We start from the raw sequence: 23,067 nt of genomic DNA on the forward strand, positions 1-23,067 counted from the left end.
CTGCATGCCAACTTTTGTGTTTCATGTACACAGACCCCCAGATCCCTCTGTACCGCAACATTTTATAGTATCTCTCCATTTAAATAATAATTTGCTTTTTTATTCTTTGCCCACTCACTTAACCTATCTATATCCCTTTGCAGATTCTTGGTGTCCTCCTCACAACTTGCTTTCCCACCTTTGTAACAGCAGCAAATGTGGCTACATTACACTCGGTCCCTTCATCCAAGTCATTAATATAGATTGTAAATAGTTGAGGCCCCAGCACTGATCCCTGTGGCACCCCACTAGTTACAGTTTGCCAACCTGAAAATAACCCATTTATCCCGACTCTCTGTTTTCTGTTAGTTAGCCAATCCTCTATCCATGCTCATATATTACCCCCAACCCCGTGAGCTCTTATCTTGTGCTTGTCCTCCAAATTAGGAGACTTGGAGCAAGAGAAAATATTTTATATTAAAAAAAACAATTTTCAAGTTGTGCAGCTAGAGCAATAAGATTTTAAAAATCGACTCCATAATTTTTAAGGCTTATAATATGGTCCGAGAATGGCCAAAAGCAAATATTGCCGTAGCGGCTACATTAGGTTGTGCACTTTTTTTTTTTTTAAAAGATGCAGCAGGGTAGCTGAACAGTTCACAGGATTACATAGGATATACAGGACAGAAACAGGCCATTCGGCCCAACCAGTCCGTGTCAGCGTTTATGCTCCACTCGAGCCTCCTCCTGTCTTTCCTCATCTAACTCATCAGCATAGCCCTCTATTCCCTTAAGAACATAAGAAATAGGAGCAGGAATAGGCCACTTGGCCCCTCGAGCATGCTCTGCCATTCAATATCATGGCTGATCTTGGGCTCAAAGCCACTTCCCCGCCCGCTGCCCATAACCCTTCACTCCCTTATCTTGCAAAAATCTGTGCATCTCCACCTTAAATGTATTTAATGACCCAGCCTCCACGGCTCTCTGGGGCAGAGAATTCCACAGATTTACGACCCTCAAAGAAATTCCTCCTCATCTCAGTTCTAAAAGGGCGGCCCTTTATTCTAAAACTGTGCCCCCGAGGGGAAACATCCTCTCTGCATCTACCTTGTCGAGCCCCCTCAGTGTCTTATATGTTTCAATAAGCTCACCTCTCATTCTTCTAAATTCCAATGAGTATAGGCCCAGCCTGCTTAACCTTTGCTCAGAAGTCAAACCGCTCATCTCTGGAATTAACCTAGTGAATCATCTCTGAACTGCCTCCAATGCAAGTATATCCTTCCTTAAATAAGGGGACCAAAACTGTACATAATACTCAAGGTGTGGTCTCACCAATACCCTGTACAGTTGCAGCAGGATTTCCCTGCTTTTATACTCCAACCCCCTTGAAATAAAAGGCCAACATTCCATTTGCCTTTTTGATTACTTGCTGTACCTGCATGCTAACTGTTTGTGTTTCATGCACAAGGACCCCCAGGTCCCTCTGAACTGTAGCATTTTGTAATCTCTCTCCATTTAAATAATAATTTGCTTTTCTATTTTTCCTGCCAAAGTGGATAACCTCGCACTTTCCCACATTATACTCCATTTGCCAAATGTTTGCCCACTCACCTAGCCTGTCTATATCCCTTTGCAGATTCTTTGAGTCCTCTGCACAACTTGCTTTCCCACCCATCTTTGTATCATCCGCAAACTTGGCTACATCACACTTGATCCCTTCATCCAAGTTATTAATGTAGATTGTAAATAGTTGAGGCCCCAGCACCGATCCCTGTGGCACCCCACTAGTTACCATTTGCCAACCAGAAAATGACCCATTTATCCCGACTCTCTGCTTTCTCCCTCATATGCTTATCTAACCGCCCCTTAAATGCATCTATACTATTTGCCTCAACCACTCTCTGTGGTAGCAAGTTCCACATTCTCACCACTCTCTGGATAAAGAAGTTTCTTCTGAATTCCCCATTTGTTCAGGGAACATGATCTATTTTACTGGTAAATACGCAAAACGAGCAAAAGCTAATTTTGGCAAATGCTCTTTTTGAAGTTAGATATAAATCAAGGTTAATTCCTCTTCGAAAATAAAGTCTTAAGATCTCCAAGCAGTTACTGATCTTGTTAATTTTTGATGAGGCTTTCCAAGATGCCCTTGCACAAACTGACAGCCAGCAATTAGTAGCAACTGAAACGCCTACCCAAGAATAAATAATTAAGGTAACTGGCTATCACGTTGAGAAAAAAGCATGGGGTGGGGGCAAGCAGTCCTCATTAATGATTTAAAATAATAACTTACATTTAAATAGCACCTTTAGTGTAGAAAAACTAAACTTCTCAAGGTGTTTCACAGAGGCACAAGGAAAAACAGATGCCAATCAAAGCAGAGATTGGGAGGGCTGACCAACAGCTCAGTCAAACAGTTGGCTTTTAAGCCAGAATCTTAGAGGAGAAAGGGAAAGTGGAGAGGTTTCGGGAGGGAATTCCAGAACAATGGGTCCTGGGCAGCTGAAGGCGCAGCCACCGACGGTGGGCCGAAGGGAAGAGGTCGGTATAAAAGGATTGGAGTGTTCAGGGGGTTGTGGATTTGAGGAGGTTATAGAGATCGAGAGCCGTGAGGCCATGGAGGGACTTGAATACAAATTTAAAATTTGAGGCATGGGAGTCTGGGTGCAATGTAGGCCAGCAAGTGGTGGACAAGTGGGACTTAAGAACATAAAAACATAAGAATTAGGAGCAGGAGTCGGCCACTTGGCCCCGCGAGCCTGCAACGCCATTCAATAAAATCATGGCTGATCGTGGGCTCAAAGCCACTTCCCCGCCAGCTCCCAATAACCCTTCACTCCCTTATCTGCAAAAATCTGTCTATCTCCACCTTAAATGTATTTAATGACCCAGCCTCCACGGCTCTCTGGGGCAGAGAATTCCACAGATTTACGGCCCTCAGAGGAGAAATTCCTCCTCATCTCAGTTCTGAAAGGGCGACTCTTTATTCTGTTGTTCTGTTATTCTGTTGCAGGCTAGGATACAGGCAGCAGAGTTTTGGAGGAGTGGAAGCCAATAGAGGGTCGAGAGTGGAAGGCCAGCCAGAAGAACACTGGAATAGTCGAGTCTGGAGGTGATAGACATGTGAGGATTTCAGCAGCAGATGGACTACGGTCATGGCGGAAGCAGGAAATGTTACGAAAGGTTTTTAAAAATTCGAAACGTGTGTCACTGGCAAGGCCAGCATTTATTGCCCATCCATAGCTGCCCTGGGAAGGTGGTGGTGGGCCTGCTTCTGTTTGGTACAACCGAGTGGCTTGCTGGGCCATTTCAACGATTGGAGTCACATAATCCAGATCAGGTAAAGACAACAAGTTTCCTTTCATAAACAACATTAGTGAACCAGTTGGGTTTTTACAACAATCCAACAGCTTCATGGCACTTTTACTGAGCCCAGCATTTTATTTCTAGATTTTTTTATACTTAGAATTCAAATTTTCAAACTGCCATGGTGGGATTTGGACTCTGAATTATGAGTCCAAGCCTCTGGATTACACAGTAACATAACCACTACATTACCTTACCAGATGGAAGTAGGCGGTGATGGGAGGGGATATGGAGTCACAGCTCAGAATCAAACAGTATCCTGACGTTGCGAATGTTGTGGTTCAACCCGAGACTGTGGGCAAGGTGGGGGGAGGAGTCTGTGACAAGGGCAAGAAATTTGTGGTGGGGGCCAAAGAAAATGGCTTCAATCTTCCCAGTGTTTAGCTGGAGGAAATTCAGGCTCGTTCAAGAGCAGATCGCAGACAAGCAGTCTGGCAACACAGACAGTGGAGGGGTTGGGACAAGTAGTGGAGGTAGAGTTAGGAGTCATCAGAGGATATGTGAAGGCTGACCCCATGTAGGTGGTATTGTTGCCAAGAGGTAGCACGCAGATGAGGACGATGATGGGGACCACGGATGGAACCTTGGGGGCGGGGGACCTCCAGAACGGGGTGGGGGTAAGAAGGGAAGCCACTGGTAGTGATGCTCTGGCTACGATCAGATAGGTGGAATCAAGTGAGGGCAGTTAACAGAAAAGATGCATTGGAGGAGGGTGGTGTGGTAAATGGTGTTGAAGGCTACAGAAAAGACAAGTGCATGAAATAGAACTCCCAATTTCCCTTCTAGCTCAGTTTGTTTACACATCAAATTACCAAATGGTGATTTAGCCTATCTGAAATAAATATATATGCTGAACTAAAACAGACAGAGCTGCTCTTGTCAGCCACCTAGTAAACATAGTTAGCTAGATTTTGCTGTGAAAATAACAGTGAGGCTATAGAAACATAGAAGATAGGAGCAGGAGTAAGCCATTCGGCCCCTCGAGCCTGCTCCGCCATTCAATGCGATCATGGCTGATCATCCAAATTCAGTACCCTGTCCCTGCCTTCTCCCCATATCCCTTGATCCCCTTAGCCTTAAGAAATATATCTAACTCCTTCTTGAATATATTTCTTCTTCTTCTTAGGCAGTCCCTCGGAACCAAGGATGACTTGCTTCCACATTGGGGAATATATTTAATGAATTGGCCTCAACTGTCTTCTGTGGTAGAGAATTCCACAGGTTCACCACTCTCTGGGTGAAGAAATTCCTCCTCATTTCTGTCCTAAATGGCCTACCCCTTATCCTTAGACTGTGACCCCTGGTTCTGGACTCCCCTGCCATCGGGAACAGCCTTCCTGCATCTAGTCTGTCTAGTCCTGACAGAATTTTATAAGTTTCAATGAGATCCCCTCTCATTCTTCTAAACTCTAGCGAATAAATGCCTAATCGACCCAATCTCTCTTCATATGTCATTCCTGCCATCCCAGGTATCAGTCTGGTAAATCTTTGCTGCACTCCCTCCATGGCAAGAACATCCTTCCTCAGATAAGGCAACCAAAACTGCACACGATACTCAAGGTGTGGTCTCACCAAGGCCCTGTACATCTGCAGCAAGACATCCTTGCTCCTGTACTCGAACCCTCTCGCTACGAAGGCCAACATACCATTTGCCTTCTTAACCGCCTGCTGCACCTGCATGCTTATCTTCAGCGACTGGTGCACAAGGACACCCAGGTCTCGTTGCACTTCCCCTTTTCCCAATCTATTGCCGTTCAAATAATAATCTGCCTTCCTGTTTTTGCCACCAAAGTGGATAATCTCGCATTTATCCACATTATACTGCATCTGCCCAATCGCCCAACCTGTCCAAATCGTACTGGAGTTTCTCTGCATCCTCCTCACAGCACACACGCCCACCCAGCTTTGTGTCGGCTGCAAACTTGGAGATATTACATCTAGATCCCTCGTCTAGATCATTAGTATATATTGTGAATAACTGGGGTCCTAGCACCGATCCCTGCGGTACCCCACTAGTCACTGCCTTCCACTTGGAAAAAGACCCGTTTGTTCCAACTCTTCGCTTCCTGTCTGCCAACCAGTTTTCTATCCAAGTCAGTACCTTACCCCCAATCCCATGTGCTTTAACTTTGCACGCTAGTCTCTTATGCGGGACCTTATCAAAAGCCTTCTGAAAGTCCAAATACACCACATCCACTGGTTCTCCCTTATCTATTCTACCAGTTACATCCTCAAAAAATTCAAGTAGATTAGTCAAGCATGATTTACCTTTTGTAAATCCATGTTGACTTTGTCCGATCCCGTCACTGTTTTCCAAGTGCTCTGCTATTTCATCTTTTATAATGGACTCTAGCATTTTCCCCACTATGATGTCAGGCTTACCGGTCTATAATTCCCCGTTTTTTCTCTACCACCCTTTTTAAAAAGTGGGGTTACATTAGCTACCCTCCAATTCATGGGAACTGTTCCAGAGTCTATAGAATTTTGGAAGATGACCAGCAATGCATCTACTATTTCTAGGGCCACTTCATTAAGTACCCTAGGATGTAGATTATCAGGCCCTGGGGATTTATCGGCCTTCAATCCAGTCAATTTCCCTAACACCATTTCCCTACAAATACATTCAGTTCCTCCCTCTCATTAGACCCTATGTTCCCCGACATCTCTGGGAGGTTATTTGTGTCCTTCTTTGTGAAGACAGAAGAACCAAAGTATGTATTTAATTGGTCTGCCATGTCTTTGTTCCCCATTATAAATTCCCCTGATTCTGACTGCAAGGGGCCTACGCTTGACTTCACCAATCTTTTTCTCTTCACATATCTATAGAAGCTTTTACAGTCAGTTTTTATGTTCCCTGCAAGCTTACTCTCATACTCTATTCCCCCCCTCTTAATTAATCCCTTTGTCCTCCTTTGCTGAATCCTAAACTGCTCCCAATCCTCAGGTTTGCTGCTTTTTCTGGCCAATTTATATGTCCTCTCCTTGGATCTTATACTATCCCTAATTTCCCTTGTTAGCCACGGTTGAGTCACCTTTTTTGTTTTATTTTTATGCCAAACAGGGATGAACAAATTCTGTAGTTCATCCATGCGATCTTTAAATGTTTGCCATTGCCTATTCACCGTCAACCCTTTAAGCAACATTCCCCAATCCACCCTAGCCAACTCGCGCCTCATACCATCGTAGTTTCCTTCATTTAAATTCAGTACCCAAGTCTCTGAATCAACTACAGGAAACTTTCTGGTATCCGGCACGGACGGGACCGAGCTGGTGCTGGTCTATCAACAATGCCGGAGAATCGAGCGCTATAGTTAAAAGATACGGAGCTCAGCGCTCCGTCTAAAGCAACAAACCCTGCAACAGCTTCAAAACAATCAGCACAGCTTGCAAGCGTCTCTGTAGCTTAGCAACAGATTCAGTTAGACGCTTGCACAGCCAGAAATGAGTAAAAAAAAGTAACTAAAAGTAAAAAAAGTTAACTGAACCGACTCCTGAATTTTGCCGGTTAACCAACATTTCCGGTTATTTAGTGGCCGGTTAATCGAAAGTTTCCTGTACTTCACTCTCCATCTTAATGAAGAATTCTATCATAATATGATTCCTCCTCCCCAAGGGGCCTCGCACAACAAGATTGCTAATTAATCCTTTCTCATTACATACAGTTTAAGATGGCCTGATCTCCAGTTGGTTCCTCAACATATTGGCCCATCTTTCCCACAACTCCAAGTCTAAATCACTCCAATCAGGTTTCCATCCGTCTCACAGCACCAGACGGCCCTAACCAAAAAGTCACAACTGACATCCTTGTGACTGTGACGCATTATCCCTCCTTGAACTCTGCAGTCTTAGTCTGCAGCCTTTGACATGGTCGACCACAGCATCCTCCTCCAATACTTCTCCTCTGCTGTCCAGCTCAGCGGATTGCCTTTGCTAAGTTCTACTCTTCCCACTCCCACACCGTTATCTCCGTACCACAAGAATCTACACTCCTCTTCTTCATCTACATGCTGTCCCCAGCGACGCCATAACAGACATGGGGTCAGCTTCCACATGCACTCCCCACCCACATAACTTTGCTCACCTCCACCACTGCCTCAGCCCATCTGCTGCTGAAACCTTCATCCATGCCTTCGTCATCTCCAGACTCAGCAATTCCGATGCTCTCCTGGCCAATCTCCAATCCTCCACAAACTTCAGCTCATCCAAAACTCTGAATCGTGTATCCTATCCAAACACAAAGACCCACTCACCCAATATACCAATGCTCGCTGACCTACATTGACTCACAGTACCCCAATACCTCAAAATAAAATTCTTATCCTTGTGTTTAAATCCCATTATGATCTCGCCCCTCTGTCCAGTCCCCCCTCCCTCCCTCTGTTCTGTCCAGTCCCCCCCTCCCTCCCTCGGTCCAGTCCCCCCCCTCCCTCCACCCAGTCCCCCCCTCCCTCCCTCCGTCCGTCCAGTCCCCCCTCGGTCCAGTCCCGCCTCCCTCCCTCCGTCCAGTCCCCCCCCTTCCCTCGGTCCAGTCCCCCCTCCCTCCCTCGGTCCAGTCCCACCTCCCTCCCTCCGTCCAGTCCCACCTCCCTCCCTCCGTCCGTCCAGTCCCCCCTCCCTCCCTCCGTCCGTCCAGTCCCCCCTCCCTCCCTCCGTCCAGTCAATTCAATTCAAATCGCTTTATTGGCATGATGACAAGGTACATCTTATGTTGCCAAAACATCGAAAAACATTCATGGTTGAACACAAAAACACAGATCTATCCATACAGTGTATAAACAGATATATCCCTGAGTGTATAAATATACATTCATATAATTTGTATATACTCTTTTCTTATATTTAGTGGTTGTCCCTCTGTTTATGGCAAGCTGTAACATAGTGTGCCGCTAAGGTTACACAATTTCTCTCTTCCCCTAGTAGGTATGGGAGTTTTTGGTCGTCATTCAAATTTCTGAATTCCGGGCATATTTTTGTGAATTTTGGGTAGAAATTCTCCCTTATGCCCTGATATTTTCTACAAGCTGTGAGGAAGCGCATCTCTGTCTCCACTACTCCCTGACTGCAGTGAGAGCATATCCTGTCCTCTCTTGGTAGCCGGGTCTGCCTGTGTCTACCTTTTTCGATCGCCAGGCTATGTTCACTAAGTCTGTACATTGTCAAGGTTTTTCTCAGTCCCCCCTCCCTCCCTCGGTCCAGTCCCCCTCCCTCGGTCCAGTCCCCCTCCCTCGGTCCAGTCCCCCCTCCCTCGGTCCAGTCCCCCCTCCCTCGGTCCAGTCCCCCCTCCCTCGGTCCAGTCCCCCCTCCCTCGGTCCAGTCCCCCCTCCCTCGGTCCAGTCCCCCCTCCCTCGGTCCAGTCCCCCCTCCCTCGGTCCAGTCCCCCCTCCCTCGGTCTGTCCAGACCCACACCCCGCTCATGAACATTCTGTTCCTCTGACTCGGATCTTTTGTGATTGCCCCAACATGCCCCAGGCTCTGGAATTCTCTTCCACCTCATCACAGCCATCTCCTTAAATTTCCCTATGTTACAACAGGCACTGTATTTCAAAAAGTACTTAATTGGCTGTGAAGTGCCTTAAGACGCTCAGAGGTTGTGAAAGACACTATACAAATGAAAGTTCGTTCTTTCTTTAAAGCCCACCTCTTTGACCAAGCTTTTGGTCACCACTCCTAATATCTCGATCTTTGGCACCCAGTTATTTCTAATTACGCCTCGGTGAAGCACCTGGGGATGTTTTTCCATGTCGAAGGCAATGTTCACTGTCATTTTGGAGATGACGAAGGCATGGATGAAGGTTTTTGGGGGCATGCAACCCCCTTAAGTGGCCCATTCAAATTTTTGCGCATGCGCAATTATTCCAATTGAAAAGCCGGCAAGCAGCCTGCGTGGGAGCGCCAGATCGCTGCACAGCCAGATTGAAGGGAACCTTGGTTGAAGGCCCTATATAAATGTAAGTTGTTGTTGACACCCCAATGCAGTACTGAGGGAATGCTGCACTGTCAGTAAAGTCACCTTTCTGATAAAACAATATCCGTTTAGGAGGATGCAAAAGATTCCATAGCACTATCTGAAGAAAAGCATGAAGCTTTTCCAGTGTCTTGGCTAACGTTCTTCCCTCAACTAACTAACTACCAAAAACAGATGATCTGCTCATTCATTCGTTTTTTGGTTTTGGAACCTTGCTGTGCACAGCCCAAGAACAGCGACTATAGTTTAAAAGGCCGTGAAACACTGGGACATTCTGAATACACTATATAAATGAAAGTTCTTTATTTATTTCTCTTATTTAGCAAAGATCTACATAAATTTAGAGGATTTTTTGATACACTACCCAATAATGGAGTTAAGACTTTGTAAGTAGCCTGTTAACCAGCTAATGAAAATGTCACTGTTTGGAGCTGAACCATCTATAGTGTTTAACATAAATTACTACACGGACAATTTTCCACAGCCACGTACCCCTGAAGAAAGGTGAAAGTTACCTCAGCATAGCTGGACTAAGGAGATGAAAGGGAAAAAAAGAGCTCGAGTTCCTATTCTTGATCATTATTGAGTGACCCTGATAGAAAGTGCATACGTATGACATCAGGCAAGACACGATTGAACTCAGCTGCTGGGCTCCCAATGGTTGAAAAGTCTGCCACCGCTTGCTGTCTAGGCTCAACGTGAAGAATAGCCGGTTCAAGTTAAAAATCTACAGGGGAGATGATGGGAAAGAGAGAGAAAAAAGCTCCCTCATACAATGGTGGGAAGCAATTAAAAAGTATTTAAGATTCATTCTCTCCATGGATAAGTTAAAAATTATTCCAACAGATACTTAAGATTAATTTTTATCCTATCCGTGAGGAAGATCTCTACAAAACTTATTCATGACTTCATCAATCCTAAGTTACTTGGCATTTCTCACTGGTAGGATAAAATAGAGATCATTCTCCGTGTAGCCTCTTTTTTTCAAGGCAAGTCCCAAACTAAATGATTACCTGCAAACTATAATCTATAGATAAATAACAATCTTTTTATTAAAAAGATATGCATTTCTCCAATATTTATTGAACTTATTAAAATTTGCAAGAAACATGTAGCATCATTTAAAGTAATACACTATTGGACATTAGAGTTTTAATTGGGGCCCCATTAACCATCAGCATTACTCTCTATAACTTTTTTAAAATCACTGCTTTTCCCTCTGCAATAACATTAAAAATGTATTTTTTTAAAAATATTCCAAGTAGTTCAGGACGCGGTAGCGAGTAGGATGACATGGAGAGAGCTTCAGAATTCTGCAGGGGTCAGGAAAGGTAAGTGAGTGAAAACTAATTCTTCCCCAGCACCAAAAAACCTTTAAATTCAAAAATTAAGGAGCTTCATGAGTGTGTTTTTCTCCTTCCTTCTGTTGAAGCCACTCTATCGTACAACAGCAGAGTGCAAAGTTGTAATCATTAGCATGCACAATACATAGTCACAAACGTCTCCTTGACTCTACTGAAGTAAAGCTAGTTTCAACTTGTACAAAAAACACACACTACTCAAATCAGTATTACAAAACACAGAAAAGGGAAGTTCCTTTGCCAAATTTTTTAAACTTGTGACCAGAACATCATATGATAGTTTTGACGAAAGATGAGTGATTACTTGGTTTATGGCACTAAACATGTATTTATGGAAAAATAATTTTAAATAATGGCATTGCTCAGTGTCTCATGCTTCCAACACTTCTTAATTTCACATCACTGTGGCAGAGATCTGAAACCGATGCCACTCAGGGATGGGCATCCTGTCGCAAATTCGCTTTTTCAAATTTAAAATACAAATTTGTGATGTTGTACTTCTTACACGGTTAATTTGACCTGTTGAATTTCATGAGCTTAGAAAGGGCGCCCGTTTTGCTGCGATTGATAGATAAATCGTAAATGAGTCAATGGCAGTACAAAGGGCAGACCTTTCCATGCCACTGAATTTCAAAGAGCTAAAATCAGCTGAGGAAGAAATTAAAGTAGCCAGCATCATGGAGCGTCAGGAAAGAGAAGCCAGGACAGCAAGGCCTGCAAAGGGAGGCAGTAAACATTGCAGGAGCCAAGGAGAGCAGGTCAGGAGCAACAAAGATCACAGAAGAGTGGTACAATTATACAGTTAATTATTAGCCAGATTTGGATTTACCTTTTAAAATACAATAGCAAGAGTTCCTACAATCTTGACAAACGGAGCTGTTTGCTTTAGCGTTTCATCATCTAGTTAACATGATCCTAAATTTTTCTTTACATTTTCCTTCCTTTTTTTTGTAATTTCAGAACTTGCTCTTACCGGTTGGAGGGAGGTGAGGATCAAAGCAAGAAAGTTTGAGTATGGGATTAGTCAAATTACATGGTGCCGAGTGGGAGCAGCCAGGATTGTCTGAGGAGAGCAGATACACAGCGCCAGAGTGAACCACAGGCACAAATAGAAGTGGTAGGAGAGGGGGAGAATGTGCACAAATCAGCTACAGGTAAACAAAACAGACAGATAGAGACAGAGACAGACAAAGAGAGAATCAAAAACACAAGTGGGGACATAATGTTATCTTTGCCATTTACAAACGTATTTGCAATCAAGTTACACACAAAGGTGGGCTTACTGTAATTAATCCAAGTTTGCTGACGATACAAAGCTAGGTAGAAAAGTAAGCTAGAGGAGGATGCAAAGAGGCTGCAAAGGGATGTAGACAGGTTAAGTGAGTGGGCAAGAACGTGGCAGATGGAGTATAATGTGGGGAAATGTGAAGTTATCCGCTTTGGTAGGAAAAATAGAAAGGCAGAATTTCTTTGTAAAAGGCAAGAGGTTAGCAAATGTTGGTATTCAGAGAGATTTGGGGGTCCTTGTACATGAATCACTGAAAGTTAACATGCAGGTACAGCAAGCAATTCGGAAAGCAAATGGTATGTTAGCCTTTAGTGCAAGGGGGGTGGAGTATAGAGTAAGGAAGTCTTGCTACAATTGTATAGGGCTTTGGTGAGACCACGCCTGGAGTACTGTGTACAGTTTTGGTCTCCTTACCTAAGGAAGAATATACTTACTTTAGAGGCACTGAGAGGGTTGTCCTATGAGGAGAGATTGAGTAGAATGGGCCTATATTCCCTAGGGTTTAGACGAATGAGAGGTGATCTCATTGAAACGTATAAAATTCTTAAGAGGTTTGACAAAGTGGATGCCAAGAAGCTGTTTCCACAGGCTGGAGAGTCTAGAGCCAGGGGTCAGAGGCTCGGGATAAGCAGTCAGCCATTTAGGACTGAGATGAGGAGAAATTTCTTCACTCAAAGGGTTGTGAACCTTTGGAATTCTCTACCCCAGAAGTCTGTGGATGCTCAGTCGTTGAGTATATTCAAGACTGAGATCAATAGATTTTTGGAAACTAAGGGAAGCAAGGGATATGGGGATAGGACAGGAAAGTGGAGTTGAGAAAATCAGCCACGATCTTATTGAATGGCAGAGCAGGCTCCTATTTCTTATGTTCATAATATATGAAAATAGAATAATTTTGCTCCAGAGTTTCTGGATTTGCTTCAACAAATTTAAGTTTAGAAAGAAATGAAACAATGAAATAAATTGAACACGTCAGCACACTCACCTCTGAAATGGGATGTGAGCACGTAATCTGGATTGACACTTCAGTGCAGTGCCGAGGGATTGCTGCACTGTCGGTGTCATTTTTCAGACGAGACATTAAACTGAAGCCCCATTTGCCTGTTCAGGTGGACATAAAAGATCTCACGGCACTAGTCACAGCAGAGTGCTCCCTGTGTCGGCCAACATTCACCTCTCAACCAACACGATCAAAACAACTTAACTGATCATTTAGTTCTGTGGTTTGTGGGACCTTGCTGTAGGTAAATTGGCTGCCGTGTTTGTTGACGTAACATCAATAATTACACTTCAAAAGTACTTCTCAGTTATAAAGCATTTAGGAGATCCCGAGGACATGAAATGTGCTATGTCAATGCAAATTCATTCTTTCACTCTTGACACGTGAGAGAGCATTTGTAGCCAAGGCCCTTGAAATCAATAAAAAAAAAGAGATGCTTTGGACAGAAATACATAGAAACATAGAAGATAGGAGCAGGAGTAGGCCATTCGGCCCCTCGAGCCTGTTCCGCCATTCAATGAGATCATGGCTGATCTTCCAAACTCAGTACCCTGTCCCTGCCTTCTCCCCATATCCCTTGATCCCTTTAGCCTTAAGAAATATATCTAACTCCTTCTTGAATATATTTAATGAATTGGCCTCCACTGCCTTCTGTGGTAGAGAATTCCACAGGTTCACCACTCTCTGGGTGAAGAAATTCCTCATCTCAGGCTTACCCCTTATCCTTAGCCTGTGACCCCTGGTTCTGGACTCCCCCACCATCGGGAACATCCTTCCTGCATCTAGTCTGTCTAGTCCTGTTAGAATTTTATACGTTTCAATGAGATCCCCTCTCATTCTTCTAAACTCTAGCGAATACAAGCCTAATCGACGCAATCTCTCATCATACATCATTCTTGCCATCCCAGGTATCAGTCTGGTGAATCTTCGCTGCACTCCCTCCAAGGCAAGAACATCCTTCCTCAGATAAGGCGACCAAAACTGCACACAATACTCAAGGCGTGGTCTTACCAAGGCCCTGTACAACTGCCGCAAGACATCCTTGCTCCTGTACTTGAATCCTCTCGCTATGGAGGCCAACATGCCATTTGCCTTCTTAACCGCCTGCTGCACCTGCATGCTTACCTTCAGCGACTGGTGCACAAGGACACCCAGCACAAAAGAGCACTGGGGCTGGATTATGAATAACTGTTTTAGAAGTTCATTTACTGGAAGATACTAGAGCTCTACGCCTAGCTTCAAGACATTTGCGCTCAGGCTCTCAGAGTCAATCTTGACCAACATTCACCATCTAAAAAAGATCCCTTTGCACCACAAGGCAGGCTAACAAAGGAAAAGCACTTGTAGCCTGAATTGTAAAATCAGGAGAGAAATTAGGGTATGATCCGACAATTTCATGTTCTGCAGCTTCAATGCTGTGAAAAAATTCCTGCTTTCACAAAATGGAAACAATACCAGATAGATCTCACATTTGTGTGATCACATCTTTATTGTAATAATAAAGATAAAGATGATACGATTTTTTTCAAACCTGCATATTCCTAGAAATAAGTTTCAAATGAATATTCCCGATTTTGTTCTAGTAAATTCAAACACTCCAAGTTAAATAACAGTATTCCATCAAAAAAACCAGAGGTGGAAAAACTATAGATACAATGATCACTTGCCCTGTTTACGGCAAAATATGGTCTCAAATTGGTTTCACTGCCAATTGTGATGCACTGGTGGATACAGTTCTTTCAATTGGTCTAATATAGCTCAAAATGCTATCCAGACAACACCTTCCCATCATGATCTTAAATAGATCCCACCGCCAAAAAGTGACACAACTGTAATCAAAATAGGCTTGTTATACAGCTCAAAATAAAGAGTCTTTCCAGACAGAGCAAGTTTCTGTCAATGACTGAAGTAACAGTGACACTCGATTCATACAGACAATGAAAATTTCACATCCCCGTTACATCTTACTGATTTCTATGGTGCGGTCACACACACCCAGTGCATTGATGGGTTCACACACACCCCCTCCCTTCCCTCTTTCCAACCATCAGGACGTACCTATACTGCCAGCCCTTTCCTCTTCCCACCAGTTTGTGGACAGGCGCTTCTGCTTTCACATCGGGTTCAGGCACTTTCATGGAGGCTGAGGCTACAGCTGGGACTGTCACGTCCCCTCCTTGCATTGTCGAGCGCTTCAAGCTCCTCAGCAGCGGCAGCTCGCCACCGAGCGAGCGCCGGGGACTCAGAGAGCAACCGAACCGCGGGGCGGGGTGGAGGGAAAGGGGAGGGGGTGGGAAGGCCCTGTGTTACAGGCCGCGGGCTACCCAGCCACTGCTCCTCTGGGTACGGATTACAATCACCACAGTCCCCCTCCCCACATTGTGGCCTGGCAGCTTGACCCGGAAGCTGTCAGGGAGGCACGCGAACCCCGGCCAATCCAGCCACTCCCGCCCACAACCTCACAATGGCTCGCCGGCGTCACGTGCAGTGACATCGTTCCAAAGGCATCTCTTCCGGAGCGGGGCACCTCCCGCCCGCAGCGCCTTGTTATTGTTGATGTTGCTGTCAAGCCGCCATATTTGTGCGGGGCGCGGCCAACTGACTGGCTGCCTTGCACCGACCTGGTGATGTAGACTGTGAAAGGTTGCAGCCCCTCTTCCATTATTTGAAGGACAAATGTGAGAAGTCACACAACACCAGGTTATAGTCCAACAGCTTTATTTGAAATCACAAGCTTTCGGAGCGCTGCTCCTTCACCTGACGAAGGAGCAGCCTGAAAGCTTGTGATTTCAAATAAAGCTGTTGGACTATAACCTGGTGTTGTGTGACTTCTCACATTTGTCCACCCCAGTCCAACACCGGCATCTCCACATCATGGCTATTATTTGAAGGGGCTGCTCCTCGATTTTTGGCTGCACTTCAGTCCCATGCTCCTGATCTTCGGTCACCCGGTGCGGAGGGGAGCGGACAGATCGGAGGACCTCCTGGTAGGAGTGCTCCTGGCCTGGCCAAAGTGGCCATTAACTGGTCCAGGCAGCAGGCGGTCGAGGGGGTTGTTCGGCCCGACTGCCTGCCTCTCTTCCGCGAGCATGTTCGCGCCCGGGTGGCCCTGGAGATGGAGCACGCGGTGTCTGCCAGCACGCTCAAGGCGGTGCGCGCCGCAGGGACTGGTGTGCATCATCACCCCGGCCAATCAAATTTTAATTTAAGTTGTTAAGTTTTATTTAAAGTTTTATTAGTTACAGATTATTTGTTTAACCACCCAAATCCAGAAGAGTGCATCTGGTTTGTCAACAGCAACAACTTGTATTTATATAGCGCCTTCAGCGTAGTAAAATGTCCTAAGGCGCTGCACAGGCGTGTTCTCAGACAAAATTGACACCGAGCCACATAAGGAGAAATTAGAGCAGGTGACCAAAAGCTTGGTCAAAGAGGTAGGTTTTCAAGAGCGTCTTAAAGGAGGAAAGAGAGGTAGCGAGGCGGAGAGGTTTAGGCAGGGAATTCCAGAGCTTAGGGCCTAGGCAACTGATGGTTGAGCAATTATAATCAGGATGCTCAAGAGGGCAGAATTAGAGGAGTGCAGATATCTCGGGGCGGGGGAGGGGGGTGGTTGTGGGGCTGAAGGAGATTACAGAGATAGGGAGGGGCGAGGCCATGGAGGGATTTGAAAACAGGAATGAGAATTTTGAAACTGAGGCGCTGCTTAGCCAGGAACCAATGTAGGTCAGCGAGACTTAGTGCGAGTTAGGACACGGGCAGCCGAGTTTTGGATGACCTCAAGTTTACATAGGGTAGAATGTGTGAGGCCAGCGTTGGAACAGTCAAGTCTAGAGGTAACAAAGGCATGGATGAGGGTTTCAGCAGCGGATGAGCTGAGGCAAGGGCGCAGACGGATGATGTTACGGAGGTGGAAATAGGCGGTCTTAGTTATGCTGCGGATTTTTTGTATCGATGGAGATGCCGATCAGCCTCAACTCATTTTCATTGGTGTCCCTGCCTCCTTGCAGCCCAGTGAATGCAGTTGCTCATCTTCAAATCACTCCATTGCTTCATTTTCTTTTGTCTGATAATCGCTCCTGTGAAGCACCTTGGGCCGTTTTTCTACATTAATGGTTGATATACCTATCAATTCGTCCAATAAAAAGCGACGAGTTAGGAACGTAACTAAAGGTTTTTATTGACTAAATAACAGAGCCCACCCTCGTGGGTGATCAGGTCCAACAAGGAGGAATACCAGCCAGTCGACTACCTTTATACCTGGGCAGGTAGGTGGAGCCATGGGCGGAGTCGGAGGTGGTCAGCCCAGGTATAACAGCGCGACAAGAGGCGACCTCGTATAGTGATACAACAGTGAGAACAGTGATAACAATACAACAGTGATAACTATAGTGTAACGATAGTGAACGATAAAAGTGGTTTACCACATTCACCCCTTGTTTAGATTTGAGTCCGGCGGGGTGAAGTGTACTACCAGTTCTGGTATGTCAGTCTGTCCGGAGGCCTCGTAAGCCTCTCCGATCGTCGCAGCGGCGGTGCTGCGTTATCCGGTGTTAATGCTGGTGCCTGCGTGGTCGGCGAAGGCTCGTGGGGTTCCGGCATGCCATCTACCTGGGCTGGAATTGGGGGGGTGGTGGGGGGGGGGTAAAGGTGGTGTCTCCGGAGTGCCCGAGGGTGCGAGGTCTCGTAAGGAGACTGTGTCCTCCCGCCCGTCTGGGTAAGCCACGTAGGCGTACTGGGGGTTGGCGTGCAGGAGGTTCACCCTCTCGACCAGGGGGTCCGTTTTATGGGCCCTCACGTGCTTTCGCAGCAAGACGGGCCCCGGAGAGGTCAGCCAGGTTGGTAGAGTGGTTCCCGTAGTCGACTTCCTGGGGAAAACAAACATTCGTTCATGGGGGGTGGCGTTAACGGCAGTGCAAAGTAGTGACCGGATGGAGTGCAGCGCTGTCGGGAGGACTTCCTGCCAGCGGGAGGTTGGGAGGCCCTTAGACTTTAAGGCTAAGAGGACGGCCTTCCATACCGTCGCGTTCTCTCTTTCCACCTGGCCGTTCCCTCGGGGGTTGTAGCTGGTGGTCCTACTTGCTGCAATACCTCTCGCTAGTAGGAACTGACGGAGTTCCTCGCTCATGAAGGAGGAGCCCCGGTCACTATGTATATAGTTCGGGAACCCGAACAAGGCGAAGAGGTCGTTCAGGCACTTGATGACCGTGGTACTGGTCATGTCTGGGCAGGGGAAGGCAAAAGGGAAACGGGAGTACTCATCAACGATGTTGAGGAAGTACACATTGCGGTCAGATGACGGTAGAGGCCCCTTAAAGTCGATGCTCATTCGCTCGAAGGGGCGGGTGGCCTTGATCAGGCTTGCTCTGTCCGGCCTATAGAAGTGCGGTTTGCACTCGGCGCAGGTCTGGCAGTTCCTGGTCATGGTCCTGACCTCCTCGATGGAGTAGGTCAGGTTGCGGGCCTTAATGAAATGGTAAAGTCTGGTGACCCCGGGGTGGCAGAGGTCGTTGTGGAGGGTCTGAAGTCTATCAATATGCGTGCTGGCGCATGTAATTCGTGAAAGAGCATCAGGGGGTTCGTTCAGCTTACCTGGCCGGTACAAGATATCATAATCGTAGGTGGATAGCTCGATTCTCCACCTCAAGATCTTGTCATTCTTGATTTTGCCCCTCAGCTTGTTATTAAACATGAAAGCAACCGAACGTTGGTCGGTGAGGAGGGTAAATCGTTTGCCTGCCAGGTAATGCCTCCAGCGCCGTACCGCCTCCACAATTGCCTGGGCTTCCTTCTCGACCGACGAGTGTCGGATCTCGGGGCCCTGTAGGGTCCTTGAGAAGAAGGCCACCGGCCTCCCCTCCTGGTTAAGGGTAGCGGCTAGGGCGAAGTCGGATGCATCGCTCTCCACTTGGAAGGGGATGGACTCATCCACTGCGTGCATTGTGACCTTGGCTATGTCTCCCTTGATGAGGGAGAAGGCCGCGCACGTTTCCTCCGTGAGGGGGAAGGATGTGGACTTCATGAGGGGTCTGGCTTTGTCCGCATAATTGGGCACCCATTGGGCATAGTAGGCGAAGAGCCCCAGGGTTCTCTTAAGTGCCTTAGGGCAGTGGGGGAGGGGTAGCTCCATGAGGGGGCGCATTCTTTCGGGGTCGGGGCCGATGAGTCCGTTCTCTACTACACAGCCAAGGATGGCAAGGCGCGAGGTGTTAAACACACATTTCTCCTTATTGTAGGTGAGGTTCAGCCGTTGGGCCGTACGGAGGAATTTCTCCAGATTCACGTCATGGTCCTGCCGGTCGCGGCCGCAGATGGTGACGTTATCTAGATAGGGGAATGTGGCCTGCAGTCCGTTCTGGTCAACCATCCGGTCCATCTCCCTTTGGAAGACCGAGACCCCGTTGGTGACACCGAAGGGGACCCTAAGGAAGTGGTATAGGCGCCCATTCGCCTCAAAGGCGGTGTACTGGCGGTCCTCGGGGTGGATAGGGAGTTGGTGGTAGGCCGACTTAAGGTCGATGGTCGAGAATACGCGGTATTGTGCAATCTGATTGACCATGTCAGATATGCGGGGAAGGGGGTATGCGTCCAGCTGGGTGTATCTGTTTATGGTCTGGCTGTAGTCGATGACCAGGCGATTTTTATCGCCGGTCTTAACGACCACGACCTGGGCACGCCAGGGGCTGTTGCTCCCCTCGATAATGCCCTCTTTTAGGAGGCGCCGCACCTCAGAGCTAATGAAGGCTCTGTCCCCAGCGCTGTACCGCCTGCTCTTGGTAGCGACGGGTTTGCAGTCGGGGGTGAGGTTAGCGAACAGGGAAGGTGGCGGCACCTTGAGGATGGATAGGCTGCAGGTGTTACGCGGTGGGCGGTTTAACATTCGCTGGTTGTCGACTGTGAGTGGGGGGAGGGGTCCACCGTATGCTAGGGTTACACTTTGGAGGTGGGATTGGAAGTCCAGCCCTAGTAGGACGGCAGCGCAGAGCTGGGGGAGGACGAGGAGTTTAAAATTTTTATACTCCGTACCCTTAACCGACAAGGTCACAACACAGTAGCCGCTAATGTCCGTGGCGTGGGACCTCGATGCCATCGAGATTCGGTTGCGCGTTGGCAGGACAGGGAGGGAGTAGTGGCTCACCGTGTCTGGGTGGATGAAGCTCTCCGTGCTTCCGCTGTCGAACAGGCAGGTCGTGGCGTGGCCGTTTACTTTGATGTCCATCATCGACTTGGACAGGTGGTGTGGGCGGGCTTGATCCAGAGTGACGGAGGCTAGTGTGTAGGTAAGCGAGTCGTTGTCGTCTGCGGGCGAGGCGGTCGTCGGGTCCGGGGGCCCGGTGGCAGTCGGGCGTGGTGGGTAAAATGGCGTCTCCCACGAGGTAGGACAAAATGGCGGAGAAGATGGCTGCCCCCATAACTCACATGAGGCACTATTGGGGTCGGTTGCCTTGATCAAAGATGGCTGCCCCCATGACTCACGTGTGGGGATGCTGGCCTCAGTTGCCTTGAAAGAAGATGGCCGCCCCCACAGTTCGCATGAGGCACTGCTGGCCTCTGAAGATCCGCTCCTGCAGGCCTTAGAGAAGTGGCCTTTCTTCCTGCAGGTTGAGCAGGTAGAGTTCCTGGCTGGGCAGCGCGACCTCGGGTGCTTCTCCTGGCCGCAAAAGAAGCAGCCGGCGGCCCGATCGCGGGTGCCCGGTGTCGGAGCCGGTACCGGGGGTGGCGGTCCCGGTCGGGTCCGGGACGCCGACGCTGAGGTAGGTCCCGGGGGCGGCGCTGCGAAGGGTATTGCGGTAGGGGTCAGGCCCGAGTCCCAGGGTCGCGAGCAGTACCTGGAAAACGCCTCCTGGTCCTGATGGGCCACCTCTAGGGAGAGAGCGAGGGCTTCAGCTTTGTCCAGGTCGAGGTCTTTAGCTTCAAGCAGTCTTTGCCGTGAGTAGTCGGACCGTAGGCCTTTCACAAAGGCATCGCGGATATTATCTTCCATATTTTCAACAGCCGTCACCGCTTTAAAGTCACATTTCCTGCCGAGTGCTCTTAGCGCCCGTAAAAATTCAGCTACAGACTCTCCTGGCTGTTGCGGGCGGGATCTTAGGAGGTGCCTGGTGTACATGTAATTTACCGGGCTCCGGTACTGCTGTTTCAGTAGGTTGATAGCGGCCTCGTATGTAGTCATGTCCTGGATGAGTGCGTATACTCTCGGGCTCGCTTGGGCGTTCAGAACTCTTAGTTTGGATCTCTGAGGGACGCCGGATTCTTCCAGGTAGGATTCGAAGCAGTCCAGCCAGTGTTTGAAGTTGAGGGCTGAGTTTGCTGCCTGTGGGTTTAGATCCAGGTACGGTGGTTTGAGGGCTTGCAGCCAAGCCGGCTGGTGTGGCTGGCGTAGCCCGGTGTCTGAAAGCTGCTGTGGCTGTGCTTCTGAGAGGGCTTCTGGCTGGCCAGTAGTAGACATCTTTAAAATTTAGTCAATAAAATTGATATACCTATCAATTCGTCCAATAAAAAGCGACGAGTTAGGAACGTAACTAAAGGTTTTTATTGACTAAATAACAGAGCCCACCCTCGTGGGTGATCAGGTCCAACAAGGAGGAATACCAGCCAGTCGACTACCTTTATACCTGGGCAGGTAGGTGGAGCCATGGGCGGAGTCGGAGGTGGTCAGCCCAGGTATAACAGCGTGACAAGAGGCGACCTCGTATAGTGATACAACAGTGAGAACAGTGATAACAATACAACAGTGATAACTATAGTGTAACGATAGTGAACGATAAAAGTGGTTTAAATACAAGTTGTTGTTGTATCACCCAATTTAGTTAATCATGTCCCTCTGCCTTTAACATCCTTGGCAGCCCTTTCAGCAGGAAGCTGATGGTGTGCAAATTTGGCTTCTGCTTGATCCTAAATGCATGGGTCTGTTGCCAGGACCAGATTCTCCCTTGTCCAGAAACATGTCTGCATTCCCCTACCTCTTTTGTAGCCACTGAAACCTTAATTCTCGCTCTCATTACCTCAAGTTTTGACCTCTTAAAGGCCCTCTTCACCCTTGACAAACTTAAGTTGATTTAGAAGTTCACAGTTCATGTCTTGTACAAAGTCCCAAGCATCCACCACTCTCATTGTTGCCAAGCTCCACTAATTCCCTGTATCCCTATGAATTGATTTCATTATCCTTGTCCTCATCTTCAAAACCCTCCAAGGCCTCTTTCTATCCGATATGAGCTATATTCACCAGCAATGTTGTTGTTCCATACTCTCCATTCCTCTTGACTATGGATTGCTGCTTGATCCCTGGAGGCTAATAATTCAGTCACTCTGGTCCAGCCCTCCAAATTCTTTTCTTAAAACTACTTTGGTTTTATACTTCCCTGCCTCACTTCAAAAGCCTTCCAAAGACCCACATCTTCCACCATGCCTTTGGTCTTCCCCACTTAAGTGCTCTTTTTTCTGCTTGATGCCCATCTTTCCACACAAAGTGCTCTGAGATGTTTTACATCAGAAATAATAAATAAACATCAGTGTTGTTAATGGCATTATTGATGAGATGAACATATTAATCATCCCACATATAAATGGAAGGTTTATATGGGAGGTAATAAAAACAGAAAATGCTGGAAATACTCAGCAGGTCAGGCAGCATCTGTGGAGAGAGAAACAGAGGTAACGTTTCAGGTCGATGACCCTTCGTCAGAACTGGAAAAAGCTGGAGATGGAGCAGGTTTTTAAGCAAGTGCAGGGGCTGGGAAAGGGGAGGGGAGGAAAGAACAAAAGGGACGGTCTGTGATAGGATGGAAGGCAGGAGAGATTAAGAGACATTAAGAGATGGTTCAACGGATCATCCTCCGCCATTTCCGCCACCTCCAGTGTGATCCCACCACCAAACACATCTTCCCCTCACCTCCCCTTTCAGCATTCCGAAGGGACCGCTCTCTCCGCGACACCCTAGTCCACTCCTCTATCACCCCCAACACCCCTTCCCCTTCGCCCAGCACCTTCCCATGCAAGCGCAGGAGATGCAACACATGCCTTTTTACCTCCACCCTTCCCACTGTCCAGGGCCCCAAACACTCCTTCCAGGTGAAAGAGCGATTTACTTATACTTCTTGCAATTTAGTAT

The 23,067-nt window shown here is 47.4% G+C and overlaps 1 protein-coding gene across 4 annotated transcripts in view; it reads right to left on the reverse strand.

Moving 5' to 3' along the window:
• The window catches only part of osbpl11 (oxysterol binding protein-like 11), a 102,446-nt gene extending 86,982 nt beyond the window's left edge, over window positions 1-15,464 (reverse strand). Inside the window, exon 1 of one of the 4 annotated variants that reach the window (XM_085986514.1) lies at window positions 15,018-15,464. In XM_085986514.1, the coding sequence (XP_085842640.1) occupies window positions 15,018-15,142 (125 nt within the window). In that variant the 5' untranslated portion in view covers window positions 15,143-15,464. The remainder of the gene's footprint in view (window positions 1-15,017) is intronic. The other 3 variants (XM_085986513.1, XM_085986516.1, XM_085986515.1) reach the window with 3 other exon arrangements.
• Between the last annotated feature and the right edge of the window lie 7,603 nt (window positions 15,465-23,067).

The sequence above is a fragment of the Somniosus microcephalus genome, chromosome 4, assembly GCF_052327205.1.
Source record: "Somniosus microcephalus isolate GS21.2 chromosome 4, FLI_Smic_1.0, whole genome shotgun sequence".
NCBI lineage: Eukaryota > Metazoa > Chordata > Chondrichthyes > Squaliformes > Somniosidae > Somniosus > Somniosus microcephalus.